The following is a 20,232-nucleotide window of genomic DNA, read 5'->3' on the forward strand; positions in this document are numbered from 1 at the left end:
ACTGTTGGTCAGTTTGCTGGTGTGAAAAGCAACTGTTTGCTTCTAGAAAACATCTGCATGTGGCCCCAGCTGCTGGCAGAGGGGGGTGATAGAAGACATGAACAGTGTGCCTCCCAGCAGCCAACATTCTCTGCGAGCCACATTGACAGCTCCCTATCCTGGCACTTAGCAACAGGCCTCTCGGGGGTAAATATAGTCCCTGGCTAGGCTGAAGATTGTAAGGATGACAGACATTTTGAGGAAGTCAACAAGCCAGTGGAAATGCAGGGAGCCAGGATGTTATAGCTTAATTCATACCCATAAAGATGCTGTGAACATACAATGTTCTCAGCTCACAGCTGAGCTTTTTTAGGTTTACCTAAAAAAAAAAGTACACTTCTTTGCATGATTTAGCATACAGCCATATAAGGGATTAATAATGACCTTTAACACTGCAGTGGCCAACTTGAAAATGAAGGACATTTGTAATAGGATAGCATATCTACTAGATGTATTCAAGACTTCAAGTGCAGTAGCTCATATAGCAAAATCCAGAAAAAAGCTTTACACTGTAGATATATCACAAGAAAACAGCTAGGCTAAAATAATTCAACAGAACAAACACTGGAAATTAATCTTTTCTAGTGACACAATGCCATTCCAAGAGTGAGAACATTTATTTTCTGGGAAATGTCTTCATCTCCAAAACTGACAGTGGTGTGAATCATTCTTAGAAGAAGATATGACTCCACTGTCCAATTCTCATGAAATTAGTCAGAAAGAGGAGTTGTTGTTCGTAAATATGGCTGATAAAATCAGTCTGCTGCGGCTGTGCAGGGCCAGGTAAGCATCTCAGACAAGGCCAGGCACATACCTGGAAGCTGGAATTTTATCAGAAGCATATTTACCATTATTTCTTGTCAACCCATGATGACAGATAGGCCAGGAATTCCTGTGATCACTAAACTGTTGCGAAGTAAGAGTTATGGAAATGTACTTTTTCTTCTTTGAAATTGCTTGATTTGCTCCATTGCTCTCGGATTTGTTTTCAAAGGAGAGTATGTACATTTGAGCCAGAGATTCTCAGGGGTGCATAAAATAATCCCATTTCAAATACATTTAAGATCTGTTACGCGGCCAAGACAAGCAACAAGCTAATTTCAGTCAAGTAAAATGTTGGCATCTCTCTTATCCACACAAAGGGGTGTATTTCTTAATGAGATTCTGTATTTATATTTTGAATTAAACAGAAGGGTCTCTACAATACAATAAAAGATTAGATCAGAAACTCACCAGCAGTAAGAAATACACGGTTTATTGCATCTATGGTGTATGACAAGTATTATTTTAATTAAAACATCAATCAGTATACTGTTGTTCAAACGGGTACAGATATTAAGATTCTGAGAGCTTCACTCCCAAACACAGAAAAAAACAACATCCTCTTACATTGAAATAGTGGGAATGAAAGCAATGATTACCTTCATATTTTTTATGTAATCTATCTAAATACCATGTTGAGGCTGGTGGAGCATCTCACTAAAATGTGAACATGACACTAGTAAGCACACGGTCATGTCAGCTGACCTGGAAGGAACTAATGTAAAGAGAACACTAAGCACAGGGTCCTTTGTTGTTGTGTGTGCCATTACACAGTGGGGAAGCCACAGTCATATAACCTTTCAAGACAAAGTATGAGCTCCATGTGACATCTAGTGGCCATAGGCAGGAAAGACAAGTCAAAACTCTAATTTAAAAATAAGCGAAATATTCATTAACTCTGTCAATCTAAATGAGCGCCTTACATAAAAATATACTGTCTCATTAGACTGGGGAATAGGGTGCTTATATTGTTTCTTTGGGTGCAATTTAAGGTCCTTCCATGTCCATTTATCACTTGGATATTATTTCAGTATTTGTTTATTTTAGGCTTCAGCCTTTTGATAATCATGATAGTCCGATAGTCTGAGAAATGTTTTGGGGGCCAATCAAAATAAGCTAATTTAAAGTAAGCCCCTCACAATTAAAGGGTAACTTTAACCTAAATCTAAGCATTTGTTCGATACATTTTACATATACTGGCAGCAATTTTTCAGCACCAGAGAGCGAGCTCTCGATACAAAGAACATTGAGAACGCATTGAAAAGTATAATGACAGATTTTCCTGCTCACAGTATTAGAACGATAGGATTGAGGTTTAAAATCAGAAAAGTTGCCCTTTAGTTCGAGCTGAGCAATATTATAAATATATCGATAATGTGATGAAAGACTAGATATCACCTGGAATTTGTTTATCGTAATATTGCAATACAGATTAGACGTTGTTTTCTCCTCGTCTTAAAAGCTGCATTACAATAAAGTGATAACATTTTGTGAACTAGCCAGCACCAGCAAGTCTGTTCTAGCCGAGTGCAAATGAACAATGAATGTCTGTTTTATCCACACTATTATTATACTATGGTCGTTTCTCAAAATGTTGTGTGTAAAGATCTGCTGAAATCACATTGTCACATCATCGATATAGATGTTGTCAAAAACAAGCCCTACTTAAAAGGCCGAATGACTAGCCAAGATGCCACTAACTGAACGATTGAACATTCCATTCTATATCTGGATACATTTAAAAGCAAACACAATTTATCTAGTGTGGTAACATTGATTTGTGGGCATATTATCAGCACAATATTACAAATCACGGCACCCCATAGCCAAAAGGGCACATCATATTGTAGATGCCATCATGTACCACCTCACTAGTCCATTTGCCAATGTCTGTGAAATGTCTTCACTAACATAAAAATGTTTGTTTATGTTAGCAACTGATGCTTTGTTGAAAGCAGGCTTCACTCTGCCTGCTGCCTGAGGATTCTCTTCTCTTCCTCTACAAAGCTCTTGTCAGAGGTGGCTTGTCCCAGGTCTCTCTTTCTCTTCTCCTTCTGCTGGAAGGTCTCCACTCTGCGTTTCTTTGCAGACGCTGCCTTATCTTCCTCATCTAAAGTCCAAGGCAGGGGGAAACAGGGGAGCAGTGTGTCAGACTTAACCACTTTCAACCTGGCATCCCTAGTGTGGACATGTCATCATAGGCAAACATTTTCCACAAAAGAAAACGTAAAATGTAATTACAATCTTGTTTAAACGTCCACATTTCCAAAAAGTTCGAAAATACAGAAAATAGTAGATCTACAAGCACATAGTGCACTATTTTCACTATTAATCATATGACAAAGAATATAGGGCTTAAGCGGTTGAAAGTGTGGAAATCAATAGATCATTGAAATAAGCCTGATTTTGTAATGGGATAAGAAGGTACAGGCAACATAATATGCTGTGAACTGAAAGAAGCCAGATAAAAAAAATACAAATCTATTAAATCCTAAAGACTACTCATGCCTGATCAGATTAATTCAGGGTCCCCACACATTTTTAGCAATGAATTTACAAAACTTTTCCAAAACTTTTCCAGAATATTTAACCCAATTTCCAGGCCTATAAAACAATCATTCAGCGCAATAACGTGTCTCTTACTCCTATGTACAATGCCCAAAGATAGGCAGTGTAGCAAAAATAAAGCATAGAATATAAAATAGTACAATTTCATTCAACATTTCGTGCAAAATTAGGGCATAGTGACCCTGCGAGCGAAAATAGGAGGGGTGGACGATGTCGTTGCACGGTTCGTTGTCGCTCGCGGTAGGTCAGGACGGTCTCATTCAAAAACATGTATTTTAATGAGATTTCATCGCCCGCTCGCGTCGCCTCACGTCGCATCGCTGGCAGTGCGGATGGGGTGTTACACAGCCCGTTCGGCGAAAAACTACTTATGTTACATATTTTGTGTAATGTTATACATGTTTATGAAAATGTTTTGTATTAAAAAAAATCAATAGCCAAAAACAATGCATAGCCAAATATTTTTCCAGGACCCTTGATAAATTCCAGGACCTTTGATCAATTCCAAACCTTTTCCAGTACTGGATTTTTTTATTTATTTTTCCAAAATATTTCCAGGAATTTCATGACCGTGGGGACCCTGTTAATTAAAAAATAAAAGGTCATCTTAGGTCTGAGCCTGTGCATGCTTTAAGAATTACATGAATGTCAGTGTGTCAGTGTTGGTTTCTTACACAGGCTGAAAACCCACCTCTTCAGGAAACACTACCCTGACCCTTCCACTTAGCCTTGCCTACTTGTTGTCAATTATTTGTACGAGCTCTTGTTTTATTGGATCTTGTTTATTTTTGATACATTATTGGCTTTATCTCTTGCTCATTTGATCTTCCTATGTCTCTCATCTGTTTAAGAAAGTAGGTAGTTGATATATTGCACTTTTACCTTAGCACTAGGTATACTCTTAGTTGCTTGTTTTAGAAGAGAATGCACTTAAGACTTCCGGTGATTAGTAGTTTTCTTGCCTACCTATGTTGAATGCACTTATTGTAAGTCGCTTTGGATAAAAGTGTCTGCTAAATGACCGTAATGTAATGTAATGTTTCACATAACTAAATCAATGGCTAAACGTTTTCACATTGAACAAAGCCCACGCCAGAACAAAGCTGATTTTTCTTAATAATCAGGCTGACTACTGAAATAAGAATATATCCCACTTTGAAGGCCCTGCAGTTCTAACCTGAGTCAGAGGGTTGCTCCTCTTCTGGTAGGAATTGGGCGTTGCCAGTGTGAGGCTGTGGTGCGTCCTCTCCATTGTCCTCGTAGACATTGGACCACTTTATGGCCATGTCCATCCCTGGGGGGGCTCCCTTTTTCTTCTCTGGTTCTGTGGCATAGCTCTGGGGAGGGGGCACGGCATTGGTCTTCCACGGCTTAAACTCTCTGGCAGGCTGCAGAGAGAGTAGAAGAATGAAGACAAGATTAGAACGGGTGGTGTTATCGCATTCATTCTCGTTGTGTTGCAGTAATAGGTCAGCAACACAACAAGAAAAAACAACAACTAAATCAACAATTAAACGACTGTGACAGTGAGAACACCATATTGAATATTAGCTCTAGAATGGCTGATATTCCACACACTGCATGTATTCAGCCAGTCAGATGTGCTAGTGTGCAGTTATTATGGGTGCAGAGAGCGGTCACCCTTCCTGGTTCAACTCAGAAATGTGTCACCTTTAGAAGGTGTCCGATGACATTCTTGACAGTAGGGCTGTCACGATTACAAATTTAAGTTGACGATTAATTATCACTCAAATAATTGCGATTAACGATTTAATTGTGTTTCTGTCGTTGAAAATTAATGGAACATTATAAATTACATTTCTGTTTGGCTTCTAGCTTTCGGAAACAAAAGTTGCACAGGGCAGATATGACAAATAACACATATCCAATTACATTATACTTGAAAATAAACATTAGCAGTGGAAATAGCCGATCTTTAAGCTCAAAACGCGTCACATCGCAACGCGTTTTGAGCTTATAGATCTGCTATTTACACTATTTCTGACATTTCTTTTCAAATATGACATTTTTTTACATTGAATTGATTATGACGATTATGCAAAAATAATTGCGATTATAGAAAATAATTGCGATTAGACGATTATGTAATAATTGTGACAGGCCTAATTGTCAGCCGCATCACAGGGGACAACACGCACACGGATGAACATGATACCCTGGTGGAGGAGCTTTGTGAGGTTGTATGACCGACAAAGGCAAGACCAAGGAGCTGGTAGTGGTGGACTACCATACGAGCAAAAGCATACCCCCAGCGCCATCCATGGGGGAGGAACTGAACTGGACTGACAATGCTGACACCTTCTAGTTAAGGGTCAGAGTAAGGTGTTCTTCCTGAGGAAGCTCATGTCCTTCCATGCGCGTGCAATAGGATGCTGCAGATGTTCTACCACATTGGTTCTCAAAGTGGGGTCCGGTGGCGAAGAAAGCTGGCTCTGTCATCAGAGCTGAAACGGACAGTGTGGAGGAGGTGGCAGAGGTGACAATGAGTAAGAAGCTGGAGAGTGGAGACCTTCCTCTACCCTTCCCACCGGGAGCCCCAGGGGTACTGAAGACTCATCCTCCCCAGAGATAAAGAAAAAACCTGGTTAGTCCTTCATGCCGGCAGCCCTGAGGCTTTTCAATGCAGCGGCAGCCACCAGTCGCTCTTCTCCATCCAGGGAAGTTCAGCTGGACTTTTTGGGGTTCTGTTATTGTTTTGCTATTGATACAGTATTATGTTGGTAGTGGTACTAATGTCTAATAACTGTGGTGTTTTTGCTCTTGGACTATTTGGGGGGTTACTCTGTCTGTTATTGTAATTTTCTTTACTCTAACATCAATTATGTCAAGACTATCCATACACTGTACTGTAGTCTTCTAATGCAAGGAAGGACCCCTTAGCTGCAAGAGAGATGAAGCAGGGACCCCCCAGTACATATTTTATTATACATTTGTGTGTGTTGCAGATTCAACTTTTTCATAGATTTCACATATTGTAGATGGTTTCATAGACAGTTGTTTGACAGCACTATCATCAGTGTTGTGGCAATTCATGTTTTTTTTTGTTTGATTTATTTACACGTTTAAAATGTTGGATTCATGTTCACATGTATTTTCAGAGTTAACCTTTTAAACCCTCAATATTTAGTCAACTTTACCTTTGTCTCTGTACTTGGTCTGCTCTTTTTCCCTTCTACAAATTCTTGCAAAATAGCAGATCTACAAGCTCACGACGCCATTTTCAGTTAATGTTCCCCATCACACAAATATTTGGTGGACGCTGTAGTAACTCTGAGGCCCCCTGTTGAAGACCCCTGGGCTACATAACTAACGTTGCCTACATTAGTTTGACCTCTTCAGGAGCCTTTAAATAATCCAGTAAAGTAAAAATCCTCAGATTTGTACTTACAGGTACAGTACAGTACTTGAGTAAATGTACTTAGTTACTTTCTACCACTCTGTTTTTTTACCTCTTCAGGAGCCTTCACTGTGCGACTCTCCCAGTCGATCTGCTTGTTCAGCGGGTTGTACAGGAAGGCAGGCTTGGACACGGATCGGAACAGATCGTCGGGTTTGGGCAGGGAGGGACCACCGGAGGAGAGACCACCGGCGGTCCGCTTGGTCCCTTGTTGTTGGGGATTTGACTTGGATTTCTCGGTTGACTTCTGCTCCTCGTCCGAGTCGCTGCTGCTGTCACTCAGGTCGTCGTAGCCCGAGAAGAAACGGAAAGAGTCCGACTTGTTTTCGTCAGTCATCGTGTTGATACTTAATGGAGCCTACTGACTATTCAAACGATGCTAAATTAAAATAAACGTGTCTCGTGTGTGGAGGAGATCGTGCGATTGAACGTGAGTGTTGTTGTTGTTTAGCAGCTTATGGTATTATTACTCCATTTTGAATAAGCCTCCAAAACAGTCGTAAGTCGTTCGCGTAACGTCGCAAAACGACAGTCGCAAAAATGATTTAGAATGGAAAGTGAGTCGCCCTCACGGTTACCAGATTTTGTGTGAGAAATAAGCAACCAGGTCTATTAAAACAGCCAAAAAGAAGCGACTAGGTAGGCTACGGCTATTTTCTTTTAAAAGACAAAAATATTCCTGAAAAAACATGAAACTTGAAACATTTAACAACACAAATCTTGTATGTTGGGGTTGGGCTTATAGAAAAGTAAGCCCAAAGTCGCTTATAATAAGCCGACATGGCAGCCCTGGTGAGTCGCCCTCTGGTGGTGCGTGCTGGTATCCTTATTTTTAACTATGCCTGGTGCCTGGTATGTGTGTGGAATAATATCCAAGGAGTAGCCAAAAGTAAATGATTTATTTATTCATTTACACGCCAAAGATTTGGAAGACACTTTTTTTAAGCTTGTTTGCTCTTCTTTAACATATGGATGCAACAGTTAATCAAACTCATCTTTTGAGTTTCATATGATTAATAATGAATTAATCTATTTTGGGCAGATTTACAAGCTCACTATGCATCATGATGTGAAGCATAGTGGCCTTGTACATCTGTTATGTTTACTATCTTTGACTTTGTACAACACCGCTGTGTGACTAAGTATAATATATTAGTGCTAAAGCTAAATTACCTGTTCTATAATTCAATTAATCTAAAAAGTAATCGATAGAAAGTTATTGAGTGAGACTTAAAGACTTTGTCCTGTTGTGCAGCTCCAACAGAGTCCAGAGGAAGCCAACAGGAGCCAGTGTGAGGTATCAAACTAGGAGAGGATTGTCCAGCACAGACACTCCGGCTGCTACGCCTCCATCAGCATGTTCAGTACTCTTTGTCCTCAGCAGATGACCCACACATTCATTCATTACCATGTCTTTGCCCTGCCTAACATAAGCTCCAAACACTCCCAGTTCACTGACACAGCTGCTGAGCTTGAGAGGTGAGCCTGGCCTCAGCAGGTAGTTGTGCACAGGACTTGGTCGGATCCTATCCATGAGAATGTATGCTGACCTCTCATTGCTCTCCTTCACTCGCTCCAGTACCTGGCAGATGTCTGATCCATAGACATTGTTACCGCCTCCTTCCCTCTGGGGCTTCAGGACAAACTGGTGTGGTTGAGACAAAGCCATTGCCACCGTTTGGTCTCCCTCGGGGCCCATATCGAGTGTGTAGAGGCCAGTGAAGGTGGCTCTGATCTGCTCCACCACCTCGGGCTGCTGAGGGAAGAACCTTTCCAGGACTCCGTGTCTGGCCAGCTCCTGCTGGACCTTCTTGGTTCCAGCCAGGTGGGTTGAGATGTCTGGACACTTTACAGCCAGCGAGCGCTCCATCAGCAGACGAGCCTCCCAACTCTGTTCGGAGGCGTAGTCCTGAGGCATGTAACCGCTCCTGAAATACACCACTGCAACCTCCTGTCCATCTACGAGTAGTCTCTTGTCCTGGTCAAGGGATGCTGTCGTACATACATCTTCAAAACGTCTTCTAATTGTAGGAATATTTCTCTTCCACAGCTCATTCTCAATGTACCGATGATCGAAGATGTTTCTTTGAGCCTCTTCGACCAAGAACATGACAAGCGCAGTCTCCGATCCATAGAGCTCCCAGGCCTGCTCTATCCCCCTGGCCAGACCTGCTGCCGGGTTGTTGTCTAAAACACGTCGGCTCTCATCCAGCCGACCAGCCACTCTAAGAATATGCCGATGGACATCGGGTGTCCGTGAGGAGAGACCCCCGAAACTTGCAGCAATGGTGTTTATCTCAATTTGCTTCAGAGATGAAATTCTATCCTCTCTCTGGTCCAACATGTAGTCAGACCGATTCAGACCCAACACAATAGACTGAGATCTTCCTTCGTTCTGAATCTGTTGATAGATACTGAACAACTTTCCAGTAAAATCATCGACTGCAATGGTGCTGGCAAGAGCCTCTCCCAGAAACATGGAGTCCTGGCTGATTTTGTCCACCAGCAAATTGAAGTGCGTCTGCACTGCCAGAGCCTGCAAAAACACAGCTTTGGACACAGGGGAAGGGAAGAGTGTGAAAGGAGCATAAGTCACCATCTCTGAAGAGTTGGGGCTCTCTTTGGTACGCATTAAGACTCCATGTATAAGAGCTGCATCTTTTGCCACTGTCTCCAAGTCATTGACCAGTTTAGTATTCATCAACATGTCCTCTGGTATTCCTTTGGCAGCCATTGTTATTCACCTGTCCTTGTAATGCTACAGGCAAATCCACAGGTTTCAGTAATGGTAGTTGATGGAATGCCTTTTTGTCAGATAATTGGTTCAGGGAGAAAAAAAAGATCACATTCACACATTTTTTTATCACTTTTTCGATGTGCACACCATACCATTTTAATGAGCTATCTAAAGAGCACCATTGAAAACTGCCTGCCTTTTAAGAGCAAACAAATGAGGTTGATCTATAATGTGATACCAATATTATTATACTTGTTTTAACACATGAAATGTATTTAAATCTATGACATTATCTATGACGTATAGGCTATATGATTCCATATTTGGGCAAAGTTTCAGCCTGTTCCCACTATGATGCAATGAAAGTGAAACATTTAATTCCAACGGTCTCATATTAAAGCACATACATTGTATTTGTCAGGTGATAGCATGTGATAGCAACAGTTTGTTCAGATAATAGCATAATTATGATCTCTCAATAGCTCCACATTTTCACAGTACAAAGCTTAGATTGGCCTGGCCAGATTACTATGTGAAAAAGGAAAGTTGTCTTTAACAAAATAATCTGTTCTGTATGTTTAGTCAAATTTGAGAGGAATTCCAAAACGGACAAATCCAATTTATGCCTCAGCTCTCCCGTGATTTAGAATAAGAATATAGACTACTTACAAATATACCCATTCATCAGCAAGCTATCTTATTTGAATACCAGTATAACTCTATACTACACTTTATCTACAGTGTTGTTATAAACTCCTCAAAAAGAGTTCAGAAATATTATTTTGGTCGATTATTCCTCTCCTTCAATAATACCAGCGCTCAGAGCAAGAAGAGTGTCAGGAGGCTTTAAACATTCAGATGATGATGATAATGATGGTAATCATAACAGAAAACACAATGGTGATAGTGATGATATGTTTCTGAAGTGGTGAAGAAGGTTTAATGATTTATTTTTTCCTCTTTTCTCCCCTCTTCCTCTCCTCTCAATCTCCCCTCTCCCCACAGATCCTTTACTCCACATCTGTGCAGCTCAGCCCCCCCCCCCCCCCCCCCCACACACACACACAAATACCATACCATGTTAATATGAATATATAATATGAACTCCATGCTGTAAATTGTAAATAGTTTTAAGGTTGACATAATTATATTCTTAATAAGAATAACAATATGCTGTACATTGTAAATAGTTAGAAACAAACCCTTTAGTATAGAAGATAGGTATTTATGTAAATACATAAATGTAGCCTGTACATAATTGATTTCAGTTGTCTTTGATTTTTATAAAACTATTGAATCTACCTTTGTGGAGGCTCACATAATATTGTTGAATTCTTTACTTTCATAGTCCTCATTGTTTCACTGAATAATAAAAAAAAATCTAATGGCAACTCAGGTGTTCATTTTGGCATTTGTATTATTTTATACATTTGACACATCTTATCACATCATCTTTGACACACTCTTATATTTTGGCACCTAAATACAAACACATGCACACATTTGATTTAGCAAATTGCCTGAGAGGGAGGGTAAGAGACACTAGAGAGATGCACAGGAAGGCAAGACTCACTTTTCTACAATTTATTCATAAGTCTACAATCATCACAACTAAGAGATGTCCTTCAGGTTCCAGTGGAGATTGAAGCTGTTTGCAGAACAACATGGGCAAAGATTCCATGTCCTGGACCTGGAACAGGGCTCAAGAGTCAAATGCTCCTACAATCTGCATTTTGTAATCACATACATTAGGTAGAAAACTTCCCAAGGTTATGAAGAGTTGATCGATTTATCAGTGACAATTATTTTTAGTCTGCAAGTGTTGCTTTGGAGGCTGTTTGTTCAAAACCAGATCGCTGATATGACTCTGAACCTTGCTTTCCTCAACCATGTTTGGCTTAAGTGAGTTTGTCTGATGGTGTGAACTTTTACAAACAATAACTTAACATGTCAAAGAGGAGATCCGAGCACTCAAAAAAGTGGAGGAGAGGATATGGAGTTAAAATGCCAACATGTGTGCTCGGATCTGTTCTTTTTAAGCCTGCATTCCTCCTGATCCTAGAAGCACCTTCAGCATGCTTTTTTAGACATTTAATCTCCTTTGTGCACACGGTTGGATTCTGTGTTTTTTCTCAACATGTCACTTAATGAATCTAAATAATATTGAGGCCATTTATGTACTCTGTATTTGCAGTAGAAGTTGTACCAGGGCGCCATTGCAGCAGTAACATTTAGTGACCCCTTTGTGATGGAATTTGCGTCTTTTACTTTTAGACCCACACAAGATGAAGCATCTGAATAGAGGAGTCATCGTTGTACTGGTCAAAATTTGCAGTGAAAAGCAAGTGTCAAAACTGATGATTTATGTTCAGGATTTGTTGAAGGAATATTTAGGAGATATGTACAAATATAGAGGCATGATCTACTGATGATCATGATGTCATCTTTCTAACAACTTGATTTGAAAATTGTGTTTTTCAATGTATTTTTGTATTATTCAAAAGAAAACACTCTTTCCGATCATTCAGTGAGATTTGAAGAACAGGAATTAGATACAAATATTAAGCTTTGTAACTAACATCAACATGTAGTAAGTAGCACTGACTTCTGTACTGTTTATGATAATAGTTATTGTAACTACAAGGTGGTGTATTTTGGACACCAGGTGGCAGTGTACTACCACTACACATTAAGAAAATGTTTACATTTAGGAATGGTTTTGGTGAAAAGATAAAGGAACTGTACACTGAATGTGGTCATTAAGACACCTAAATTCCCCTGAGGAGCAGTCTGGTGTCTTGCCTTCAAACTATGCACTAAAACCAATGGGGTTTCTTGCAGATTATGGCAGATATTCTATTAAGGCCCTTGAAATCCTGAAAGTATATCTATGCCAATATTTGGTCTTTCAAGGTTTCTGTCAGTTTTAATTTAGTGCTGCTACATGCTCAACAGAGCTGCATCCATCCTTGGAGGAGTGTGAGTTCAACCACCACTGATTCTCAACCTTTTTCATTTCAAGGACCTCCAGTTTTATATGCATTTGGCCGCAGACCCCCATTGATACAGTTTGTCATCTCTGGGACCCCAATCTATACATTCCATTCATGCACTTTAGTAAGGGTTCATTTATTGGAACCCTGGTGGGCTCAGAACCCAACGTTGAGAACCAGTGTTAGCCTACTACTATACAGTACAGTGGTATAGACAGTTTACCACAAATTTGGTTCCCCACTGCTGTCTATTCCAAAGCTTTTCACACTTTTTGTGCCCAACACAACACCAACAGACAAGTCAAAATCTCAAGGCACACCTGTATTCATAGCAAAAATAGCCGTAGATCTTTTGTCTGGGAAAAAATATCATATAGCTTATATAGAGCATATAAAGAAATGCCTTAATAAGGAGGCCAGGTTGAAAGTGGTTAAAATATTCTTTGTGGGTATATAATTTGCCTCTGTATTGGGAAATGGGTGCGCACAAAATAATTATAAAAAAATATATAGTTGTATATTATACTGTATATTTGAAATAATGTGTGTGTCAAACAATCCCAAGGCACACCAAGAGGAACCACTTGTCTATTCAATTAATTTCTTATACAAATGAAAAAAGTACATTAGTAAACCGGGTGGTTTCATGGGCGTGTGAATTATACCTAGTGCCACAACTTTCTTTTAATTTTCAACATAACCATTACCACACTACTGAAAAGAGATTAGAACCAACAATTCTCATGGTTCAAACGGATCATTTTATTATATAAATATTTACATGGATCTATACTGTACAAACATTTACACATAAATATTTACATATTTACACACACACACACACACACACACACACTATAACAGTAATATATATGCACACACACACACACACACACTCTCAAAAACAAAACTGTTAGGGATTATTGATTCCTAACAGTTATTATCAAAACTGTTATCGATTTATATATATATATATATATATATATATATATAACTCAGAGTGATAGAATTGACCCAAGTCGTAGTCTGTCATAACTTGATAAATAGTCAACAAAACAAAAAAAAAACAATGGGGGAATAAAAATAAAGATAAGTAAAAACAACAACAGCATTGCTTATGGAATATATAAGCATGGGTCTTCTGACACATTTACATAATAATAGCTGTACAGATATGGAGGAGGACAACAAGGCCCTGGGGGTTGGTTACCGTGTGGGAGAAGACAGTCTCTTCCTCATGGTGGCAATCAACTTTTCCGTGAGGAAGAAGAAGATGCGCATGGAGCTGGATCTCACTGAAGGGGACATCGAGGAGAAGACCCCAAATCCTCTGACCCGCCGACAGTTACTGAGTCAGGTAGCTGGTCTGTATGACCCCATTGGTCTGGTGACGCCTCTAAAGCAAAAGGGCGTCGTCCTTGTCAGGAGGGCCTTTCAGGAGGTTGGGACATTAACGAAGGATACATGGGACAGGCCGTTATCTACTGAGCTACGCGGGAAGGCAGTTGAACTCTTCAAAGAGTATGCACGGCTGAGTACTGTCACTTTCCCTAGGAGTGTTACCCCGCCTGGCTGGGTGGGTAAACCCTGGGGGGGGTCACTTTTTCCGACGGGAGCTCTGACTCCTATGGAGCGGTGCTCTGCCTGCGCTGGGATACTATGAGTGGGGTTGAGATCCGGCTGGTGGAGTCAAAAGCTAAGTTGACTCCTCTCGACCAGAAGGGCGACGCCGTCAAATCGGAGATCTGCGGGGCCGTCTTCGCCACCCGGCTAAAGACCTATATGCTGAAGCATGGGCGGTTGGAGGTGGAGAGGTGGTATCACTTCGTTGATAGCTATGACAGCAGGGGAGCAGCCAGGCTCTTCACGATACAGGACTGCAGCTCAGAAAGCAGAGTGACGTTCACCAGCAGCTTGCTCTCAGCAAACTTAGTCTTGACGGCCTAGTGGAGAGGGAAAACTAGCATTAGTTTTAATATATGTAAACATCCCTATCTCACTCCATTATATTATACTACATTATACTAACCCTAACCCTAGTGGAGAGGGAACATTTATATTAGTATTCACTATTCATCTATGCAAACACTAAGCCAAGGTAAACACATACTGTACAACACATCACATGCAGAGAGACAGTGTAGTGTCTCAGTAATCTAGGATCATAGGAAAACTAAGAACCTAGCATCAGTCTGAATAATATAATATCAAAAACGTAAATAATCTGTACATTGAAACTATAGGATGCCAGATAAACACATGAACCTAGCATCTGTCTAAATAACTTCTAAATAACTTAGCATTAGTATTCATCTATTCAAACATCCACATCTTACTCCATCAACTTCTGAATACTTTTGTTTGCCCACTCACCTGGAACTTTGTTTCCCCCTCGTCGCAAAGAACAACATTCTTTGCCAGGTGCTGCATTATTGGCTTCAGGTGAGCCTCGTCATACCTGGTGTAATGCCGCTCTGTAGGAGTCTGCAACACATGAAAAACAATCATTAGGATCATCATATGAGGTGCAATACTGCTCTGGAGGGGGAACAAAAACTAGAATCAAAGACAAAATGTAAAGCTAGCCATTTGTACTAATAAGCCAACATATACATTGATTCTATAGAACTCACCCATGGCAGGCCACCCTGCAGCAGCTGAGAGAGGCACAGTGAAGCAGCAGCAATCTCAGAGGGCCGGTAGTGAACCATGTCGTAGTCGAGGAGTGTCAACTCCATGAGATACATGGCCAGCATGTGTCTCTCCACAGTACACTAGAACAAACAAACAACACTATTAAAAGCCTGCTTGCATATACAATTCAAAATACCCTTCTACATGCTTTATTTTAACCACCATTTGACCAGTCACCACCTATGTTCATTTTTAGACTATGTTCACACCGTCAGCCCAAATCTGATAATTGTCCAAACCAGATTGGAAATCAGAGTTGTTTCATCAAGTCTGAACAGCATAAAACCTCATGGAAATCTAATCAGAGTTGAACCACATTCCTAGGTGGATTGAAATGTCATTCAAATCTGTTTTCTAAATGTGTGTTTCAGTCTGAACACTGACACTGCGAACGACCTTGGAGCTCGTGGGAAATAGACGATCCACAAGCTTACATGTCAAATTGTGCCATGTAGATCTGCTATTTTATACACAAATCCAAACTAACCACTTGCAAATAACAGTGTTGACAGTCAGTCCTAAAGATCAGATTTTGCCTGCAGTCTGGACAAAGCCTTGGTGCAGAGAGTCAAGTCTGATCACTACACCTTGTATGTTAGTTAGTGAACCATGTGAACAGTGACTCACGTTTGCAGCCTTGGATGCTCTCCTGAGGAAGTGCAAGGGCAGCGGAAACCCCAGCTCATAGTTGAGGTACCTCAGCATTACACGCTCCATCTGTTTAATCTGAGTGGTTGTGAAGGCGTTGTCTGTGATGTCGGCAAAGTCCTGGATCCCTGGGGCACCTACTTGTCTCAACTCCTCGTACTTTGAGGCCACCAGCATGGCAGTGACACCAACAAGCTGGAGCTTCTTTGGTGAAACTGACCGAACCTGTAATACATCACAACAGCTCATTAGAAAAAGGAAAGGAAAAGAAAAGAAAGAAAGACAAGAGCAGATCAAATGGCAAACTCATTTGTAAGTTGCCCTTACTTGCAGAAAACGATCCAAGATGGCAACTGTGAGATAGAGTGTCTCCTGCCGCAGATACAAACTTAAATGAACCTGGATCAGCCAGTCGATTAGCTTAGCTCGCATCTGTGCCGTTATGTCGTAGCCCTTCAAGAACCCAGGTCGCACAGCCTGCTTTACCTGTAAAGACAAAAGACTTCATTACATTGCTGCATGACACCAGGTCACATCTAGGCCTGTCACAATTATTACATAATCGCAATTATTTTGCATTATCGCCATAATATCTTTCATGTTCAAAAATGTTCAAAAATAGTGTAAATAGGTCTACAAGCTCACAATGCGTCGCACCGCGTTGTAAGCTTGTAGATTGGGTATTGTTTTACATTTATTTTACACATTTTCAGTATAAAATTACGAAATGTGGCCTATTATGGCCATAGCACATTATTTATTTTAATCATTGGTAGAGGTACTTGTCAGTCATTTCTTTGCATATTTAAGTTATTTGTCAAATCTGCCCAGTGCATTTTTTGTTTACATGGCCTAAAAGCCAAATAGAAATTACATTTTTATGTTCCAATGTTCAATGGAAAAACATAATTAAATCGTTATTCACAATTATTTGTATGACAATTAATCGTCAAGTAAAGTGATGATTGTATGACAACCCTAGTCACATCATGTAGTAAAGAAAACATGCCTCTGGCATCACATACCTCTAGATCCATTAGATGTGCATATATGTCTTTGACATATTCAGAACATAGGAGGGACATCTGTGAGTCTCCTGCATCAATGTCCTCTACTGTGAGGAGCGGGTCAGGGAAGGCCTCCTTCATGGAAACATCTGCAGCTTGTTCTGGACCAGTGGAGGGAGACACTTGAGGAGGTGCCTGAACTCTGGTAACTCCAGTCCTCTGAGAAGGAGAAAAGAATACAAATACATTCAAAACACATTCTTCTTTGAAGTCAAACTGTAGGTAATTTGTTTCTTGTACATAGTTTAAATCAATGGTTCTGAATATCGGGTCCAGAGACCACCAGGGGTCCAAATGTAACTCAGTAACTCTGAGTGTATGAGTGTACATCGTCACTGTCGGGTGGAAACCATGAATGTCCATAACTGTTACTTTTGAGGAAATGGAAAAAAGAACCAATTCCAATGCAATGTAGTTATTATTTAGTCACAAGCTCTTGTTAATACTGGTCATTGGTTCAAAATGTATAAAACCCCACACGCACTTAACCTATTTAGACTTGGAAAGCCTATACACTGTTATACCTTTCAATCTGGGGAAGCATCTGTCATTTCAGATGTTGCTATGTATATAGCAACATTATTTTAGTTTTAGGTTTTTTTTTAATAAAAAAAAAAAAAAAACATAAAGAATTGAGGTTTTTCAGAAGGTTAGCATTTAGAGGCCGTTTAAAAAAAGAAAATCTTCCTCAGGGCTAAATGGATTTGACTATCTTCAAAAATAGCAAATCTACATGCTCACAACGTGTCGTGACTAGTCAAGTAGCTACTTTTGAATGACACGACAACGTAGGGTATTCATTTATATAAAAACATAAAAAGTTGAAATATGGAGAGAATGTTTCCACCCAACAACGATGATATGCAATGCTACTGTGCAGACTAGCAAAAACTTACTCGGGATTCCAGGATGGATGCTCTCCACAACTTCCTATCCCCCATCAGGAGCTCTGCAGTGTTGTTAGCTCTGCTGCCACGCTGCAGTGTGTCTACATAGGTGGTGCGCCTCTCTACCCTCCTAGCTGTGCCTTGTGTCAGTTTGCTGGCCATCAGTTTCAGGTGTCTGCCACAGTGCCCAGCCACCGTTCTCTCCCTGACCTTGTCTGCGACTCTCGGGAGGCCTCTGCAGAGGTCCACATTTCTGATGTGGTCCACGTTCACCAATGGTACATCAGGGATCCTCTGTAGGATTCTTGTGTAGACAGCATCCAGGGCCTTGTCCTGTTGTACTGTCTTGAACTGAGAGTGTACAAAGGGAACCTTACATTAGAGGTATACAAATTAAATGTAAACAACGTCATTGTCTAAATTAACAGTCAGTTTAAATTAACAAAAGGATTTCAGTGTAGGGATCTGGAAAAAAAGTATCAAATTGGGGACTGTGAAATTGTAAAGGTTGAGAATCAGGAGTTTAAATATTACCTTGGTGTTAGAAGCCTTGTTGGCAAAGTTGGAAAGGTCTCCAAGAGCAGCTCTCTTTGGAGCACCGTTGGTCTTCCTCTTCCCCATGTATGCAGCTGGGTTCTGCACGTTCATCCACTGTTGAAACTGTAACATTCAAAAACAGAAACAAAAAACGTTACAAAAAGCGATGTTAAAAATGCACTTGAGGTTTAAAAGATTCATCAAAAACAAATGCACAACCAAAACTGGATCAAATGAACACCCAAAAGAGAAAAAGACTCGATCTCAATTCATGTCGCTTGCCGACCAGAACAGACATTAAAAACAACGTGTTTAGTTAAAAAGAAACACACTTCACCAACGTTCACAACATTCAAAAGTCACTCAACAACCAACGTGTAAAAGCAAACAGCAACCAAAACAGACATTCAAGCTGACAAAGCGTCCGTTATAAGCTTGGAAGATCAGTTCTGCGAGCGACACCAACACCATAACGTCAACGTTTAGCCTAACGGGAAAATAACAGGCTTAACTCTAGTTATTTTTCACATTTTACTCACCATAACGCTGAACTCACCGAAGATACGATAAAACCGTTCAATTCTGAATTTAGTTAAAAAGCAACGATCAAACTATACTTTACGTTTAGAAGGTTCAAAACACTTCACCAACGTTCACAACATTCAAAATTCTCTCAACAACCAACGTTTTAAAGCCGTTGAACCAGCAAACATCACCAAACAGCAACCAAAACAGCACAGACACAACCAAATAACGTTAAATAAGCCAGAAACACCACAAAACAAAAGACTGAAACTCAATGCACATCGCTTGTCGACCAGCAGAGAACAGATCTTCAAGCTGACAAAGCGTCGGTTATAAGCTTGGAAGATAAGTTCGGCGAGCGACACCAACACCATAACGTTAACGTTTAGCTAGCCCTGAAACATGACTGTCATACAAGCGTCATGTGAACCATGGCTAACGTTTAGCCTAACGGGAGAACAAGCTTAACTGTAGTTGTTTTTCATAACTGTTCAGTAACATTCAAAAACAGAAACAGTTACAAAGTCGTTAGCTAAAAAGCAACGTGAAAAATGCACTTAAGGTTTAAAGGATTCACAACGTTTTCAGGTTAAAAAAAATGCACAAGCAAAACCACAAACGACACCAAAAAGACTCGCTTGCCGACCAGAACAGATATTAAAGCTGGCAAAGCGTCGGTTCGGCGAGCGACGACAGCGAAGCTCCATCTTGTTGACGTTAAACCGGGCACGAACAGGATGAATGGAGCCTCGCTGTCGTCGCGAACCGACGCCTTGTCAGCTTTAATGTGTGTTAAACCTGCCATGCTAACGGCCCGGGAGAACGTTACAACAAGCTAACTGTAGTTATTTTAAAATTAGTTTACTCACCGCATCGCTGGATTCCCTCTTGGACACGACGAAAACAGCGTTTTCCATGTTGTGATGATAATGTAATAATGTGTAATAATGATAACAACAATTCACCGAAGTAAAAAGTTAGTAACTACTGCAGTAGCGAGTCAAACAGACAGTTAACCGTTAAGTCTTAACTAAACTACAGCAGTAGCGAGTCGAATGCTCTCCGTTGTGACAGTAAACACCGACTGACGCTTTACCGCCGTTGCTTCCCATATTAAAGTTCTCAAACGCCCGCGCCTCCTCCTATTGGCCGGCCGCCCGCGGAATGCACGCCGCTCATTGGTTGTTGAAGGATGCACATTGCGTCATTCGAAGTTGAGTGTAGCGTGTGGGGAAAATAGCCAATCTACAAGCTCACAAAGCGCAGCATCAGCATCATGTCATGAGCTTGTAGATCA

At 40.5% G+C, this 20,232-nt stretch overlaps 3 protein-coding genes across 3 annotated transcripts; all 3 read right to left on the reverse strand.

The window, feature by feature from the left end:
- Positions 1–1,273: 1,273 nt before the first annotated feature.
- cUnh1orf52 (chromosome Un C1orf52 homolog) lies at positions 1,274–7,336 on the reverse strand. Its single transcript, XM_084067096.1, has 3 exons — positions 6,900–7,336; positions 4,607–4,817; positions 1,274–2,971 (listed from the first exon to the last, which is right to left on the reverse strand). Exons 1-3 carry the CDS (start codon positions 7,182–7,184, stop codon positions 2,823–2,825), a joined length of 645 nt encoding a protein of 214 aa, XP_083923222.1. The 5' UTR covers positions 7,185–7,336; the 3' UTR covers positions 1,274–2,822.
- An 811-nt stretch (positions 7,337–8,147) lies between these two features.
- LOC311052225 (glutathione synthetase-like) lies at positions 8,148–9,581 on the reverse strand (the record flags this gene model as incomplete). The annotated part of the gene is made up of 1 exon (XM_084067095.1): positions 8,148–9,581. One exon carries the CDS (start codon positions 9,579–9,581, stop codon positions 8,148–8,150), a length of 1,434 nt encoding a protein of 477 aa, XP_083923221.1.
- Positions 9,582–14,607: 5,026 nt separating this feature from the next.
- On the reverse strand, positions 14,608–19,852 carry LOC311051380 (G2/mitotic-specific cyclin-B2-like; the record flags this gene model as incomplete). The annotated part of the gene is made up of 9 exons (XM_084065944.1): positions 14,608–14,613; positions 14,951–15,061; positions 15,211–15,351; positions 15,899–16,144; positions 16,247–16,405; positions 16,945–17,145; positions 17,883–18,224; positions 18,408–18,533; positions 19,805–19,852. The coding sequence occupies 9 exons, from the start codon at positions 19,850–19,852 to the stop codon at positions 14,608–14,610; spliced, it is 1,380 nt and encodes a 459-aa protein (XP_083922070.1).
- Between the last annotated feature and the right edge of the window lie 380 nt (positions 19,853–20,232).

The sequence above is a fragment of the Gymnoscopelus microlampas genome (genome assembly GCF_963454915.1).
Source record: "Gymnoscopelus microlampas genome assembly, chromosome: 9".
NCBI lineage: Eukaryota > Metazoa > Chordata > Actinopteri > Myctophiformes > Myctophidae > Gymnoscopelus > Gymnoscopelus microlampas.

Excerpts from the sequence above, each read along its gene's own strand:
- cUnh1orf52 (XM_084067096.1), bottom strand. The coding sequence starts at position 7,184 with ATGACTGACGAAAACAAGTCGGACTCTTTCCGTTTCTTCTCGGGCTAC. Across the intron at positions 4,818-6,899 it reads CAGTGAAGGCTCCTGAAGAG|CCTGCCAGAGAGTTTAAGCC; the intron begins GTAAAAAAACAG and ends CTCTCTCTGCAG. Across the intron at positions 2,972-4,606 it reads GGAGCAACCCTCTGACTCAG|ATGAGGAAGATAAGGCAGCG; the intron begins GTTAGAACTGCA and ends CTTGGACTTTAG.